Genomic DNA, 18,442 nt, shown 5'->3' on the forward strand with positions numbered 1-18,442 from the left:
TGAAGACAAGGTGAAACACTGTGTTGATCCACAGCTCAAAGGCGAGTACCCTCCAAAAGCAGTTGCAAAGGTATTAACATTTGGTTTAACGGACAACAAACCGCGATCATTAACTAACTGACACGTAGGAGTGTTAAACGGGTCGGATTCGTTGGTCCAACCTAACACACACCCGAATATCTGACACGAACCCGAACACAAATTCGTGAAAGACACTTAAACCCGAAAATGCCGTAGTCAAACAATGTAAACCGCAAGTTGTTGGCTTGACATAAATTGCAAAATAGGGAAAACCCGATTCTTTCTATGAGGCATGTAACTCCCGAGCAACATGTAAGTCACAGTATTGCTTAAAATAAACTGAATGTTTTTAGTAAATATTTTTGCTTAACTAACTCTCTTTGTAATTAATTTTTCTTTATTTTTCTTTTAATAAATGTAAACAAAAACCGATGTTCTCGGGTTGAGAAACCGCACAAGACAAGCTTGAAGTCAGAAAAATGAAGGCTGATTTGGACAACGCATTATTTCATTTGACGGTTGATGCTTAAGGTAATTGGATGCCCATGTCTTTCGAATTTTTTGAAAAATTGTCCATGACCTGTTTGAATTTGTGTAACTCATAGGCTGCTTATTTCAATTTTGACTACAGAATAAGTGCAGGTCAGAAGACATGTTGTAAGTGCAGGCTTTCAATGTTGTTATGCACCAACACAACACGCAAAATTGATCGAACTATGTTTCTCAGGTTCAATTGATAACTCACTTATTTTGGATAATAACAATCTGTGAGATTCAGTTTTTGAGTAAATAGCATGAAAAATCCAACTAAAGCACACATCTATAGCAAACACCAATCAGATTTTGGGTTTGAACTTTTGGTTACCGGAAAGCTTTTAATGAGGTAACAGGTCAACGATTTCCAAACGGGCCACATTTGCATTTTTTTTGGGTATTTTGTGTTGGTTTCGATAAAGATCAAAACATTCGTCATGAGTAATTTAACTTGGATAGAGGTCGGTTTGAAATTATTTTTTAGTAACAGGTCACTTTGATTTTAAAGTTTCGGGTATCCATCAAAACAAAAGGATTACCACCAAGAGCAATTTTGGTAGTTTTAAAAGGTTGAGAATTTGTAACTAAAGTTTGATTACCGGAAAGCTTTTAATTTGGTGTGTGGGTCAATAATTTCCAAACAGGTCAAATTTACAACAACCAATTTTACATATGGATTCTTGGTTAGTTTTGATACGAGTCAAAACATTTTTGCGTTTTTTGTATTGAAGTCGCTTTGACATTTTTTTTCTTTTTAATTAAGGGACGACTTGGACTTACTTCCAAGTTTCGGGTTATCGATCAAAACAAAAAGATTACGATCATGTGCAGTTTCGGTATACATGATTATTATAATTAGACAAAAAGCAATTTGTTCGAACAAGTATCTTTTTCAATAATGGATTACTCTCAATTACCATGGTGAAAAGAGTTTATTGTCACAACATGGAAAATATAGTTGCAAGGCAAGATTCTAACATACAGTTTTTCATGAATATGTATGTCACTATGCAGTTTTTATTTAGTTCCTGTTATGTAAGAATGTACATGTCGCTTACTGTTTGCTCTATGTTATGTTGGTTGCAGGTCTCAATCACAATTTTCATGAGTTAGGCATCAGATGAAAAAGGACTTTCATCACACTTGCATTGCATAAGTCTCAGGATGGTGTTATCATGCTCGACCAAAAACAAAAAAAGACCATAGATGTATTTGCATTAGTTTTGGAATTTGAAGACTGTAAGTTTTGTTTTAGATTTGGAAGTTGTTGTGGGTAAGAATAGGATAATGAAAGTCACATTCTGCAACTAATGGTGAACTTTGTACATTGATTCATGCAAAAAACTAACGTTTTTCGCGCCGCGCGGGTCAATTACTAGTAATAATATATATCTTTATAACATGGGTCTTCAATTCATACCTTAATATATAACACAAAATATTACTCCATATTTTGTGATTCTTTTCCATATATTGACATGGTGTATACTACAAGCTTTAAATATAAGTGACAAGTATCAACATGGAGTGCCTCGCTTTATTTTAAAATTAAAAATAACATTATTTTGTATTTTCTTGACAAATTAGTTAAATTTCTTTTTTAAGCTTAAGTAATACTTCGTACAACATTTTGTTAGCTTTACTCATTAAACAAGGAAATGATCTGATCTAAAATTAAAACTAATATTTTGATTTTGATTTGTATGGAACCTATACACAAACAACAAAATTCTTCTAACTTGTTACTTTTTTTTTTAATTTATAATTTTAGGGTAAGGTTATTCTATAAACGAGGACAAAATTATGAGAATGATGAGTGGTAAAAAAAACTCTTTAAAATAATAATAATAATAATCTTAACTCAAAATTTAATAAAAAAATAAAAATACAAAAACGTTTCCCCAGTCTTCCTCATTCTAAAAAAAAGACGCAGCGTAGAGAAAAAAAGATCATTGTGTCTTTTTATTTATCATTGTGTTTTTGTTTATTTTCGTCATTAATTGTGTTTTTTTTCTTGACACCATGTATTTTTTTCTTGATATTTTGTTATATTGCTCAACATTATGTTATATTTTTAACATGTGATCATATGTTATAAAAATGTTAGAAAATATAATATTAGCTTTAAAACTCGTGTAATGCATGGAAAGCTCAAAAGAAATACAATTAAACTATATAAATTAAATGATTAAATTAAAAAAAAACCTTATATTTTATCATATTAAATACTTTAATAAGTTTAAATTATATTTTATAATGGAATATTCATACGTATACGTGGTGCAATTCTCACACAGTTTCTTCATAATCATGAAAAAGATACAACATATAATAAGATGTTTCATTATAAATGAAATAAAAAGAGAATATCATATATAAAATTAGCAAAACAGAATCAAGCTTTTGTATCACATATTTAAAAGAGATGGATGAGAATTTCATGGATCCATGGAAGTTGAATGAATACGTAAGAATAAAAATTGATATTTATTCATAATTTTTTCTTGATTTTATCTTCTTAAACCTATAAATATCGTTAATTATTTTTTACCACATTTATCTCCTATACTGAAAAGTGTTTATAATTGATTTAATAAAAAAAGGTATATATGATTTCATTAAAAATATAAATATTTTTATTATACTGACATAAATATCCGCATAATTTTAATCTCTAAAATTTAGGTATTTAGTTATTAGATTAAGTGATAATAAGTTTTGATGACACCAACTTATATAAGTTTTCACCAAAAATAAAAAAAAATAGTTTGAGCGAGAAATAATAGCTAAGAGTTAATCTTTAAGTAACACGTGTCTAACTTATCTTACTTTATTAAATAGATAGTTATATCTTATTAACATATGAATTCAATTCACACCTTAATATATAAGTATAACACAATTTTATATTTTGTGTCTCTTTTCCATATACATGGTGTATATACACAAAATTTAACTACAACCGACAAGTGACAACACATGTCCTATATAGACAGCATTCGATCAACATCTACCTCAATGCAAAGACTAAATAGCCCCCGTCATATCCTATATATAGACAACATTCGATCAACACCTCAATGCAAGTAGCCTAAAATGAATAGCCAAGAGGCAGTCATCAGCAAAGAAGCGAGGCTGGCGTTCATGGAGCTAGTGAACATGACAAGTGTCCCTATGTCACTAAATGCGGTTGTTCGCCTCAACGTAGCGGACTCCATATGGCAAAACGGCTTAAACACGCCACTCACCGCCTCGGAGATCCTCACCCGTATTCTCCCTTCCGGTTGCGGTGATCCAGAAAACCTTCAGCGTATTCTTCGCTTGCTTACCAGCTATGGTGTTTTTAACGAACACATCCATGCTTTAGAACGAAGGTATATATACATATTATTATTATCTTTGTTAATTTCTAAAATAGTCAATTTTTACATCATTTTTCAACTTCAACCGTGATTTTGAAAAAAGTACTCTAAATAATCATTTTTTCTATATGAATTCCTTTTAGAAAGAGAACTAAAGAAGTACTAAAGAATTATTTTTAACTTTTTTATAAATAATATTTTGTGATTTTTCTTTCTTTCCTCATTCTAATAAGATAATATTGTTCCTTAAAAAAATTGTCGGTGTAATGCATATGTGCATTAATGTGTATGCACATATATAAAATAGTGTTTTATTGCATATAGTTCAACACAAATGCATTATATAATACACACTATTGAAAATATGCAAATACAACACTAATAATTGTATGCAAAACACACTATCACATATATATAATACAACACTAATGCACATATGCACTATGTCGATTTTTTTTAGTTTTTGTATATAATATAAAACTAATGTAAATATACAATAAAAACAACTGCATATATGTTATTCAACAATATTTCAAATATTAAAATGCACACTATTACGCATATGCATTATAAAAAAACCGATGCATTGCATGTATGCATTACAACGAGTTTTTTTAATTTTTTTTTGTATTTTTATATATTTTTTTTGTGATAAAGAATAACAACATATAAAAAAGGATGAAAGAAAAAAAAGTTTAAAACATTTTTTTAATTAAATAAAAAATTCTTCATTATTAGTTATCTAGTTATCTTTTAAAAGAGGAGTTCTTTTTTAATCAATAATAAAATAAGAACAATATTTTCTGTATTATCATGTTATCCGGTCCTGGGGCCTAGTAGTACCGTCGGTTTGATGTTCTGTCTGATTCTGGAAACAACTCATAAGATACAAACGTACAAAAATAATATTCCTAGTTGATAACAATATTTTCTATATTATCATGTCATCCGGTCCTGTGACCCGGTAGGACTTTCGGTTTTGATGTCTGGTCCGATTCTGAAAGCAACTCATAAGAAAATCTACAAACATACAAAAACTAATATTTTTGCTTGTGTACGTACGTGTTACGAAAGATACTCGTTGACGGATGTTGGAAAGACGCTAGTGACGAATGGAAATGGCATGTCGTACGGTTCATACGTTCTACAACACCACCAGGACGAGTTGATGAAGACGTGGCCAATGGTGCACGAGGCGGTGTTGGATTCGTCCACAGAGCCTTTCGTGAAGGCGAATGGTGGTGAAACTGCGTACGTGATGTATGGGAAGAACCCGGAGATGAACGAACTTATGCAAAGGGCAATGTCCGGGTTATCCGCTGACTTTATGAAGCCGATTCTAGAAAGTTACGATGGGTTTAACGGCGTCGAACGATTGGTAGATGTTGGTGGTAGTGCAGGGGATAGCCTGAGGATGATTCTAGAGAAGCATACTCATATTAAAGAAGGTGTTAATTTCGACTTGCCTGAGGTGGTTGCAAAGGCTCCAAAAGTAGATGGTCAGTGACATGTATATATACCATGTGATATTTATATTTCATACACATAAAACACCACCACAAACACAAAAGAGTAAACATGTGAACATGTTTTGTGTGCAGGTGTGACACAAGTTGGTGGTGACATGCTCAACTTCATTCCCAACGGTGATGCAATTTTTATGAAGGTAAGGACCATGGGTATACTTTAATGTTTAGGACATTAAAGACAAGTTGGTAATGGTTAACGTGTGACATACACTCATTTCATGGGCTAGTGGACGTTAAAGGTACAGTGGATTAACATGTTAATGGGCTTTAAAGATACGCACATATTGATTTAAGAATTAATTTACATTAAATATTAAATAAAGATTGGTAAAAGAGGTTAAACAATTTTCTTAGGGTGTAGCAGAGTGAAATGGGGTAAGTATGTGATGTGGTACCTATCCGGAGTTAATGCATGTGAATGTATACTCCATGGCCAAATTGTGTCTAAATTAAATTACTTTTAAAATAAATGATAATTATGAGTTTAAGGCTTAACTATCACTATTCGAAATTAAACAATTTATGGTTTTAGAAAGTTGATTATTACTATATATGTAAATAAATTAAAATCTGTTATATCTAAATTAAGCAAATTATTTATGGTTGTTTTCTTTTTTTGTTGTTTTGTTTTGTTTTTTTTTTTGTAGTGGATACTATCAATATTTACTGATGACGAAGTAAAACGAATTATGATAAATTGTTTTAAAGCAATTCCAGATGGAGGTAAGTTGATTGTATGTGAGTCGGTGTTGCCCTACCATACTGATGATACTCCATGTACCCGAGCCTTGCTCGGAGCTGACATATTTGTGATGACCATGTACCGTGCTAATGGCAAACATCGGACTGAAGACGGGTATCGTGAACTTGGAAAGTTGGTTGGTTTTACGAGTTTCAGAGCTATTTATGTTGACTATTTTACTCTCATTGAGTTTAAAAAATGATAAGCTTTTTTATTTCAACTTTTTGTTGTATGACTATGTGTAACATCCTTTGATAATAATAAATGAAAGAATTTCGTTTATCTAATGGCGTGCTATTATTTAGATAAGTTAAATAATAATATAATGTGGGTCTGGACAATAAAAGATGGAATAAGAGATGGTGATGAGCCTTAAGTTTATGGGCTTGGAGATATTTAAACACCCTTAAACATCTCTAAAACCCTAAACACTCATTTCCACATTTGCATTCACACACTCAAAAACACACACAAACACTCTCCTTCAAACCCGGATCCAATCCGAGCTAAAGAAAGGCACATGTATGAAAAACGTAAACTTGAACATAAACAAGTTGTTTGGAATGAATCGGGACGAATGAGGGACGTTCGGACCGTGTAAAAACAAGAAAATAGAATAGTTACGGCCCAGAACTCATCATAATGGTAGAACGGGCCGAAGGTAATCGATTATGGCAAAAGGCATGAAAATCGGTCTGAATCATATTCTTGAAGAATGCTCGAATCAAAATGAAAGGATCGAATCGAAATGAAACTCAAATCGAATTGAATTGAAACGAATCGAATCGAAGTTAACTCGATTCGACTTAAATGAAATTCGACTCGAATGAAAACTTGATTCGATTAGAATGAAAACTCGATTCAATTAGATTAGAATGAAAACTTGACTCGATTAGAATGAAACTCGACTCAAATGAAACTTGATTTGTTTAAACTTTAGTTTTCTAATAAAATTTAGTAAAAACTACTGCTCGACCCCAGTCAGGGCCCTACCTCTTGAAACCCTGCTAGGACTAAATATGGACTTTCTTATTTAATTTTGACGATGTAGTGATTACAAGCCCATATGGACTTACTCGTTGGCTTACTTGGTTAAAACACATATCAGAAACTCAGAAAGAGCCTAAATATAAAATTGTATACTACTACAAAAATGAAAACAAGAAAGGCCCAGTAAGAAATTAGAAACCCATAGAGAAGCCCAAGAAAATGAAAAACAACACATTCAACATTCTGTATAGCAAAATATTCTTTTAATAATTTAAATATTGTTACGTATATTAAAAGGCAGATAATATGTGAGGGTAAGTTACTATTCAATTTTATTGGGTGATATGATGCATAGCGTACAACCTATAATGCATGGAGCGGCACCAGTTCTTCAATCCACTTTAAGTGGAGATATGAACGGTTACTCCGCCTACACCGCCACCCATCGTTCACTGCTGCTAGTAAATGTATGTCATTATTTATACACTTTGATGCATTTATTTTACTTCAAATTCAAATATAACTTTCTGATATTTTATATAATATAACTTTTTGATATATTAAATTTGAGAATACTAATTACTAAACATGTTAGCATCAAAATCTTAACAGAAAAAAGATAAATATCCTAAACTATAATAAAAGTATTTTTACATAGGAAATCATATAATTGTACTCGAAAGTCGAAAATCACATATGTGATTCATGTTACCTCAAAAGACATTGGGCTGATCTACCTATGTGTCATGTGTGTTGACAGGCCCACTAACTACATTCTCGGGTTCAAAATACAAGAAAAAAAAATATGATAAGATTGAATAGTGGAAGAAAAGAGGAATTCTCGATTTAAAATAAAATAAAAGAAAAGAAAGTGTTAATTATATTCTTGAGTTAAATCGGTAGGAAAATATAGGAAAAAAATTATAACTTTACAATTATGTCCTCATAGCAACATGAAATAGATAATTGAGATATGGTAAATTAGTAATATTGTAATAGGTGTAAACTTTTCCTTCATAATCATGCCATATTTGGCTGGAAAGTTTTGGAGGAAAAAAGGTCCAACTTTTCTTTTCTTTCCGTTCTGTTTCTTTTCCTTAAAAAAAAACTCAAGAATGAAAAAATAAAAATTTTCTTATCTTTTCTTTCCCAAACATGAAGACCGGTAGTCCGGTACGAGGCTTGCCTAAAAGGCTAAAAGCATTTTTAGTAGGAGGTTTTGCATTCATATTTTTGTAAGTAATTATTGAGTGATTGTAAAATGTAAATGTAGACTTAATTTTTAATTAAATAATCTATACGAAATGTGATACAAACGATTACATGTTGTAAAGTATAAATTTCAGTTACATTAAATTCACATCAAACACAATATAATATGTACTTAATTTAAAATACCTACCAAAACGTACCCAACTAGGGTCACACCCACATTCCACACACCCTGACCTTCTTGAAAATCACAATCGACAACACACACAGTTTCATCCATCTCTTTTTAGCCTTGACAACATTCTCTTGAACACGATTGCCAACCATAGCCCATGCACCAATAATTGCTTCTTGACTGGCTTGACCTGGCTCGAACAAATCAAAACTGGATACTTCTATGTCATCAATCGAAAAACTTAGATCTATTTCCATTGAAGTACCAAAATGCTCAACTTCACATGGATGAGGTTTATAACAATTGTCGTCAAACTCAATGATATCATGATCATGATTGCTAAACTCAATGCTATCATGATCATATTCAACGGATGCCGCAATGTTTGATTGTTGGGAGATAGATTCAATGCACTACAAAACATACACAAGAATTTTTAACCCATTAGGATTGTTAAAAAGTTTGATAAATATTAAGTGTGTGTGACAAATATCATATGTTAAAGTGAGACATACCATATTTTCTTTTAAGGCTTGTTTTTGCATGATTCACCAATTCCTCCCACCTTTTGCCTTTAATACCACATATCTATATGGTTCAAATATTTAAGATTTCTATACATATCTAATGCACTGTTTTAAAAGGAATAAGTATACTAGCTAGTAGCTACCTCTTGGAGTTCACAAGGGTTTGAAGAGTGCATTTTGAGAAGTTGCGCCACGGTCACAATTCCTTTGTTCTTGAGACGCATTTGGATCTTGCTTGAGCTCTTTTTTGATATGTTCTTCAATCTACCTACATTATCCTCTAGTGACAACCGTCTTAAGGTCTTGGGTAAATTACGATGATCCTTAACATCAAATGGACGTGTTATAGCTTCTTGGACCTCGTAGGGACAATTGACCACCATTGCACCTAACCGAAATTTAACATTCTTAGTAGCATTTCTATCATTTTTAAATTTGATTTCACCGATCGTCACACAACCACGTTTTAGATCGATACATAAGCCACCTTGAAGAATGTTTTTCTTATTTATCCAATGAGTCACATTTTTTGACTTAAACTCTCTTGTGGTGGACCCACAATAATCTCCGGGGAGAAGAACAATCTTCACCTTTGCTGAGGCTACTTGCCCGGTGGTGATGGTTTCTTGTGTGTTACCGTCAACTAGGATGACTTTGATGGGCTCATTTCCACCATAACTACCGGCTTTTTCCAAGATAATTTGTCTGGTGAACACCGGAGAAGCAATTTCCTTTGAAAACATCAACTTAAAAGTTCGCTTGATCGCTTTATTTTAAAATTAATAATAACATGGAGTGTCTTGATCGCTTTATTTTAAAATTAATAATAACATTATTTTGTATTTTCTTAATTGACTTATTAGTTAAATTTTTTTTAAGCTTAAGTAATACTATTACAGTATTTTGCTGATAAACTAGTTTTACTCAATAAATACAGAAATGACCTGATTTAAAATTAAAACTAATATATTGATTTTGATTTGTATGGAACCTATACAAACAGCAAAATTCTTCTGACTAGTTACTTTTTTAATTTATTTATAGTTTTATTGTAAACAAACATATAGTAGCGGCCCAACCATTTTAGGGGCCTAAAGCAAATAAAAAATAAAAAAATTCGGGGACTTACTGTAAGTTAGAGAGGTGAAATTATAGAATTTATAAATTAAACGACTTCAGTGTTTCATACATTAAATTAAAATTTTTTTCCAATGTTTTGAAAAGGAATTTGATTTATATAATACAAATAAAAGGAATATATAAAGCACCAAACTCTCTTCTACATTTCCCAACAACAATGAAAAAAAGTTGTATAAACATGGCCTAGGGAAAAATTAGAATCCCATTCAATAAACCATGAACAAAGAAAAAACTTTAAAAAAAAATTCTTGCATCATAATAGAATCGAACCCGGGTCTAGAAAACCTTTCAAAGGCGGAAGCCTTGTACCTCAGCCACTGGAGCAACAACTACTTATGGTGTTTTCTCATTAAACTAATTTTAATATCCTTTTTTGGTACATATATACAATTTTAAACTTTTTAATCAGGGGCCTAAAGCCTTAGCTTCACCCGACATAACTATAGGGGCGCCCCTGCAAACATATGATTATCAAAGGGTGCGGCTAAACGTACCCCCTTTTACACTATTTTTACTAAATATACACCCCCCTTAACTTATTAGATAAATTATTATTACCTCTTAACATTATTTATATACATATTAGTCCCTACAACATTTTTTTCACTTAATAATCTCCACTACATATATCAAATTAAAAACTATCAAGTATTACTATTAATTTATTTTTTTAAGTATTAATATTGTAAATATTTATAATATCATTTTTTTTATTTTAATAGTATATATATTTATAATATCCTTATTTTACCTCATTATCTTTTACAAAATAAACCCGAAACTCGAAAACCTAAAACCTTAAACCCGAAACCTAAAACCTTAAACCCGAAACCTAAACCCTAAACTCAAAATCATAATAAAAACGCAACTTGTAAAAAAAATAATATGAAATCCTTTTTTTTGTGTTAATTTGGTAATTATATGATTTCAAGGGGTAATATGCACTAGTAAAAAAACATCAAATAAGACGGTTTGTGAAAACCTTTTAAGACGGTTTTGAGAAAAATACTTTTGAGATTCAAACCAATTTTTTTAATTAAATAATTTACTGTTATTTACTGGAATCGTCTTATTTGATAATCGTCTCAATTGATTCCTAAAGTTAAAACGTCATATTTGAATATTTATTTTGATTTTTTAAATTAAATAGTATAATATTTAAAACAGTCTTATTTGATGGAATGCCAAATTTGATATTTAAACCCATTTCTTAAATTAAATAATTTATAAGAACCGTTCTTATTTATATATTGGACGGAAAATCTGATAATTTTCATTTAAAGAAAATCATATTAGGTTTATTACTTTTTATTAATATATTAAATATTAAACGTAAAATATTTAAACAAAGAAAATCATCATGCATTCTTTTCTATATCAATAATTATGATATATCTATATGTATCCTTTTAGAATTTAAAATTTAAACAAAAGTATTTTAAAAAATTAAAAAGTATATATATTTAAAGGGGAATGTTCATGTACATTTTGATCTTAACATGAGTACGTAGAAAATAATGCCAATTTATTTAAAAATGCGAGCGTAAGAAACAATACCAACTACAATACTAATCTACATAAACAATGACTTATAATAACAAAGAAAAGAACCTAAAAACTACAACAAAAGAATCAAAATCAAGAACAAAATAATAACAGCATATACCAGCAAATACTTATAACAGCAAAAGAAAACATCTAATAATAACAACAAAATATAAATAAGCAAATACTTATAACGTCTCATAATCGAAAATTAGCAAATACAAACAAAAAATAGCAGCAAACACCTATAAAAATAAACCTAATCATAACAACAAATTGGTTCTCACCGTTTTCATGCTAAAAATAAAATGTATTTGATCCTGTTTCTATATTTAAAACATATATGTTGCTAGATTTTGGTTTCATTCATTCTGCAAATTAAAGTGAAGGTTCTGTAATTCAAGGTACGTTTTCCATTCTTATTATTTCTTTGAATCCTTTTCACATATAGGTTAATGGTACAATAATTATTTTTTCCAAGAAACTTTAAAGTATTATGTATAAGGGGTGTTCACGGTCTGATTTATGCGGTTTTTGGGTCAAATCGTGAACCGAACCGTTGGTAACGGTTTTTGACTCTTACAAATCAAAACCAAATTGTTGAACTTTTAAACCGAACCGAACTAAACCGTTACTTACGGTTTGGTTCCGGTTTAACTTCACGGTTTAGACATGTTAGGGTTTAAATAATTTGTAAAAATTTAACTTATTTAATTACAATTTTGTATAAGTGTAAGATATATATTGATTTAGATTTTTATATTTTATTAAAACACTTTAAAGGCCGATGTGTTACTAACAGTGTTTGGGATTTGGGTCAACCCATTCTTTAATTACTATAATATTAATTAAATAATAATTTAAGATGTATTACACTGTTTATTTAAGATGTATTGACACATATAACATTAGAAATTTATAAATTAAATATAATTAAATTATATGATCCGGTCCAGTTTTATACGGTTGGTTTTTTATACAAACCGTAAATCAAACCGTTTGCGACGATTTGAAATTATTAAAACCGACCGACCGACCGAAACTTGAAAAAGAAAACCAACCTTGAAACCAAACCGATAACCGGTTGAGCAGTTTCACGGTTATGAACCGAACCGTGAACACCCCAATTATGTACAAATTTTTAAGAAAGTGGCTACCGGTATAAACATCACGTATATCAACTAACCTGTTCAACGCATTTGAAGTTGTTAAGTATGTTATTTTTTGTTGCAATTGATTAAAAATGGAAGCAGGTACCATAATCAAACTTGTTATTAGATCAACCAAAAAAATATAATCGATTAAATAGAATATACCATAATTGAACCTACTAATAATCAAGGTTTTAAAACAAAAAGTTTATTCAGGTTCTTCGGGTTGACCCAAAACTCGGAAATCAGACCCAATAACAACCCGAATTACTTCGATCTGAGATCAGGTTTGTCTTTTCTCAGGTTAGTTTGGGTGCGGGTTTTCACGGGTCGGGTTTTGGGTGAAAGTGACAGCCCTACTTTAAGGCACATTTAGGATTATAATTTTTAGGAAGTTACACGTCTTATTAGATTTAATTAATTTAATTTAAATTGTTAATTTGCTATATATCTACATACATTCATATTAATTTAGATTTACAACCATATGCAATTAATTTTGGATTGTCCCTGTCCGAATGCATTGTTTATTTATTGTTCTATCTCATTACGATATATATATACTAAACGTTTTAACAGTTTGATTGGTTAAAAAAAACCGACAAATTTACCGGAAACTTTCTATATACTCTATCAAGCTTGCTATTTATAAGCAAACTTACGGAGATAGGTTTATTTATCCATATTGTATGTCATATTTCAAATAATATCTGGTTATGTTTATTGATTTCAGATGGATCTTAATAGTTGGATGTATGGAAATAGATATACTGACCCAAGATTTGCGATTGGCATGAAAAGTTTTCTCAAGGCTGCTCAAGAGGATCGTGTGAAAAAAGGAAAGGAAACCATTTCACGTCCTTGTATGGAATGCAAAACATTTACCGAATTCGAGGATATCAAACAAATAGAGTATCATTTGTTGATAAATGGTTTTGTGTTCAATTATACTTGTTGGTCAAAACACGGGGAGTCACTTGCTAGTAGTAGCACAACTTCGAAGAATTTAGACGCTAATTATATAGACGAGAACAATGCTCCGCACATTAGTCATGATAGTTATAACGTTAATGAGGGCAGTGATAATCTAAACGAGGGGAATGATAATTTAAATGGCATGTTCAATGATTTGGAAACTAATGCTTGTGACACTGAACAAGAAAAACTACAACAGATATTTGCTGACGCGGAAAAGCCGTTATATGTTGTAACACCGCGTCGTTTACCCTCTTTATAATTTAGGCCTAATATACTAACTTAGAAAGTATAGGGACTAAAAATGTAAATTCTGAAAACTTTGTCTCACCGCGGTACGCGACGGGGTAACAATCAACCCATCGCGTAGCGCGATGGGCATGCTGAGTTGGTGGACACGTGTCCAACGACGTGTCAACACGTGGCACATTGTGACAGGCCACGTGTCATCACCGCATAAGGCGGCGTATTATTGCGGCGCCGCGGTACGCAACAGGTCCAAAGGAACCCATCGCGTACCGCGGTGGGGTCCAATTTTGGCTATAAAAGGGGGGTGACGGGCATGAGCTCCATTCATCCCAAACACACCTCACTTTACACACACATAGCATTGGAAAGCGTGCCCCGTTGCCGTAGCAAGCCGACGTGCCATTTTCTCGAAGTTCGTGCAAGAAACGAAGTTATAATCAAGTAGCAATCATATAAGCAAATAGATCAAGATCCTGCCCTTTTTCTTATTATCAATCTAAGTATCCGCGTTAAGGTAGGGGTTACGTTTAAGTTATTTGAATTATAGCTTAGATTATCAATCGAGGCTATGGCCTTTAACCTTGATCGTATTTTACAAATCATTCACAATCATGTTTTCATAAACGTTACTTCATGATGAAGTAATGTTAAACAAAAGAAATATTTTGACGGGCATGTAGTAACTGGAAGGGGGATATCACTAGTAGTAAGTTTCTTGCCTAAGGAAAAGTAATTCTTACAAATCTCAATCAACCGAGGGACCCGTTTACTTACCTGGAGAAACTTACCAACGTGTTGAACCTATTAGGCCAAAGCATGCTATATCAAACGTCACATAAAACCAAGTCTTTTCATTCACAATCAAAGATAAACGATTTCAAGGTTAAGCTTACAATCATAGCTTAACATCATTCAAAACATTCATACGAACCTATTTATGTATAGGTTAAGTATCATTCACAATCAATCAATCAGTCAAGGTTTTCCAACACTAACGGTACAGGTGAATACGTCAACCTTTTTAATCAGTCAAAACATATTTATACTTAATAAGACAAACGGGTGTTTGTCTTAACGAGTCAATCAATGTCCATATGAGATAATGAAATCTCTAAAACGTTATAATACAAAGTAGAGAATAATATCAACTCAGACCGAATTCGCATGTGTATGGATCCAAACATAACTGTTAAAGCTCAATCAATCAATCAAAGGCAATGAAGCCGTGAGCTTAAACGGTCATGACCAGTTCTCAGTTTAGGGCCGTTTGGCTCGGGGAATACCGTTGTGTGTGTAGGGCAGTGGTACATATACCGGAAGTAGAAATGCTTCCGCTGAGATTGTCAAGAAAACTACATTTGTATTGTAATCGTCATTCAAAATGTTTTATTGAGTCATACGTGTTCACCAGCATATAGCTGACGTATTTTTCCAACCCATTGTAGGTAATTAAGCATGAGTGGCATTAGCAAGGATCGGAGTCTATATGAAGATAGAAGAGCGTACAAGATGGCTCCGTTTTTGATATATAATCTTTGTAATATGAAAACATATCTTTTGTAAACCAATACTCGGGTATTTAATTCCCGAGTAAATTTTCAATATAAATTAATATTATATTCAAACTGAAGTCTTCCGCTAAAATTAACCCATAAACTCTGATATATTTACAAAATAGGTACCAACTTGTGGTCACACGCCTAGGCCCTAAGTCGGGGTGTGACATATGTTGGTTGCCAAAAATATTCTAAGCTTAGCGCTGTGTTGAGACTCTTTAACTTAAAGACAAACTATAGTTTGAGTGATAATAGTTTTACATGTTTGTTAGAGTTATTGCATGACATGCTCCCCAAAGACAACGAGTTACCTATATCCGTATACCAAGCTAATAAACTATTGTGCCCAATGGAATTAGAGGTTGAAAGAATACACGCATGTCCGAATGATTGTATGTTGTACAGAAATCAGTTTGAAAAAGCTCATACGTGTTTTACATGTGGTGAATCAAGGTACAAGCGTAAAAATGAAAATGACGAATATGATGACGATGTGACGAAAAATGGGCCACCAGCTAAAGTATTGTGGTATTTCCCCATTATACCGAGACTTAAGCGTTTATTTACATTAAATTCGTATCAAACTCAATATAATATGTATTTCATTTAAAATACCTACCAAAACGTACCCAACTAGGATCACACCCACATTCCACACACCCTGACCTTCTTGAAAATCACAATCGACAACACACGCAGTTTCATCCATCTCTTTTTAGCCTTAACAACTTTCTCTTGAACACGATTGCCAACCATAGCCCATGCACCAATCATTGCTCCTTCTTGACTGGCTAGACATGGCTTGAACAAATCAAAACTGGATATTTCTATATCATCAATCGAAAAACTCTGATCTATTTCCATTGATGTACCAAATTGCTCTTCACATGGATGAGGTTTATAACAATTGTCGTCAAACTCAATGATATCATGATCATGATTGTCAAACGTCTCAATGCTATCATGATCATGATTGTTAAACTCAATGCTATCATGATCATATTCAACGGATGCCGCAATGTTTGATTGTTGGGAGATAGATTCAATGCACTACAAAACATACACAAGAATTTTTAACCCATTAGGATTGTTAAAAAGTTTGATAAATATTAAGTGCGTGTGACAAATATCATATGTTAAAGTGAGACATACCATATTTTCTTTGAGGCTTGTTTTTGCATGATTCACCAATTCCTCCCACCTTTTGCCTTTAATACCACATATCTATATGGTTCAAATATTTAAGATTTCTATACATATCTAATGCACTGTTTTAAAAGGAATAAGTATACTAGCTAGTAGCTACCTCTTGGAGTTCACAAGGGTTTGAAGAGTGCATTTTGAGAAGTTGCGCCACGGTCACAATTCCTTTGTTCTTGAGACGCATTTGGATCTTGCTTGAGCTCTTTTTTGATATGTTCTTCAATCTACCTACATTATCCTCTAGTGACAACCGTCTTAAGGTCTTGGGTAAATTACGATGATCCTTAACATCAAATGGACGTGTTATAGCTTCTTGGACCTCGTAGGGACAATTGACCACCATTGCACCTAACCGAAATTTAACATTCTTAATAGCATTTCTATCATTTTTAAATTTGATTTCACCGATCGTCACACAACCACGTTTAAGATCGATACATAAGCTACCTTGAAGAATGTTTTTCTTTTTTATCCAATGAGTCACAATTTTTGACTTAAACTCTCTTGTGGTGGACCCACAATAATCTCCGGGGAGAAGAACAATCTTCACCTTTGCTGAGGCTACTTGGCCGGTGGTGATGGTTTCTTGTGTGTTACCGTCAACTAGGATGACTTTGATGGGCTCATTCCCACCATAACTACTGGCTTTTCCCGAGATAATTTGTCCGGTGAACACCGGAGAAGCAACTTCCTTTGAAAACATCAACTTAAAAGTTCTTGGTAAGTTTGAACTTGCTGATGCCTCATAATCCTGCTAAGTATTTTTTTTACCACGTGATCATGTTCTAAAAATGTTAGATTATATAATATACATCTTTTTAACATGTGACTTCAGTTCATACCTTAACATATAACACAAAATATAATATTTGTTTCTTTTCCATATATTGACATGGTGTGTAGGACAGACAATCTTTAAATACAACTGACAAGTGAACATGGAGTGTCTCGCTTTAGTTTAAAATTAATTATAACATTATTTTGAATTTTTCTTGACTTGTTAGTTAAATTTCCTTTTTAAGCTTAAATAATACAATATTTTGTTGATAAACTAGTTTTACTCGTTAAATATCGAAATGATTGATCTAATATTAAAACTAATATATTGATTTTGATTTTGATTTTGATTTTAATTTGTATGGAACCTATACAAACAGATTTTATTGTAAACAAACATATGATTATTAAAATAGTAATAAATCGATTTGATTGATCATTGGAAGGTTGCAAAAAGAATACCAAAGTATCTTATTACAGAAAATTCCAAATAAACTAATAAAATGTCCTAAAGAATGTGAGATGAATAATTGATGAAGCCGGCATTTGAACTAAAGCTGAAACATCAATCATAAGTTCATAACAATAACTTTTTTCTAAATAATAATTGATGAAATTTGTTAACTTCCATTTTCAAATAAACTTAACAGCATAAACCTTCAATGCAAAGAGTACACACATGCACCTGGAATATGCAATGAAACAACCTTTTTCCCGACATGATTCTTAATTATTATAAGAATTATTATAAGGT

The 18,442-nt window shown here is 31.9% G+C and overlaps 2 protein-coding genes across 3 annotated transcripts in view; one reads left to right on the forward strand and one right to left on the reverse strand.

Moving 5' to 3' along the window:
- The first annotated feature begins 3,506 nt into the window (after positions 1 to 3,506).
- Positions 3,507 to 18,442, forward strand: part of LOC143558436 (nicotinate N-methyltransferase 1-like) — an 80,163-nt gene continuing 65,227 nt past the window's right edge. Inside the window, exons 1-4 of one of the 2 annotated variants that reach the window (XM_077047283.1) lie at positions 3,507 to 3,929; positions 4,992 to 5,416; positions 5,519 to 5,583; positions 6,094 to 6,433. In XM_077047283.1, the coding sequence (XP_076903398.1) occupies positions 3,652 to 3,929; positions 4,992 to 5,416; positions 5,519 to 5,583; positions 6,094 to 6,390 (1,065 nt within the window). In that variant the 5' untranslated portion in view covers positions 3,507 to 3,651 and the 3' untranslated portion in view covers positions 6,391 to 6,433. Of the gene's footprint in view, positions 3,930 to 4,991; positions 5,417 to 5,518; positions 5,584 to 6,093; positions 6,434 to 18,442 lie in introns of those variants that run through there. The other variant, XM_077047278.1, reaches the window with a different exon arrangement.
- On the reverse strand, positions 16,316 to 17,674 carry LOC143557110 (calmodulin-binding protein 60 D-like). Its single transcript, XM_077046264.1, has 3 exons — positions 17,015 to 17,674; positions 16,861 to 16,932; positions 16,316 to 16,758 (listed from the first exon to the last, which is right to left on the reverse strand). Exons 1-3 carry the CDS (start codon positions 17,612 to 17,614, stop codon positions 16,348 to 16,350), a joined length of 1,083 nt encoding a protein of 360 aa, XP_076902379.1. The 5' UTR covers positions 17,615 to 17,674; the 3' UTR covers positions 16,316 to 16,347.

The sequence above is a fragment of the Bidens hawaiensis genome, unplaced genomic scaffold (genome assembly GCF_021521415.1).
Source record: "Bidens hawaiensis isolate Kalapana, Puna unplaced genomic scaffold, B.hawaiensis_p1.1 tig00001087_1, whole genome shotgun sequence".
NCBI classification, from domain to species: domain Eukaryota; kingdom Viridiplantae; phylum Streptophyta; class Magnoliopsida; order Asterales; family Asteraceae; genus Bidens; species Bidens hawaiensis.

Coding starts and splice junctions, on each gene's coding strand:
- LOC143557110 (XM_077046264.1), bottom strand. CDS start 17,614: ATGTTTTCAAAGGAAGTTGCTTCTCCGGTGTTCACCGGACAAATTATC. Junction 16,933..17,014: donor ACCCTTGTGAACTCCAAGAG/GTAGCTACTAGC, acceptor TGAACCATATAG/ATATGTGGTATTAAAGGCAA. Junction 16,759..16,860: donor CAAGCCTCAAAGAAAATATG/GTATGTCTCACT, acceptor TATGTTTTGTAG/TGCATTGAATCTATCTCCCA.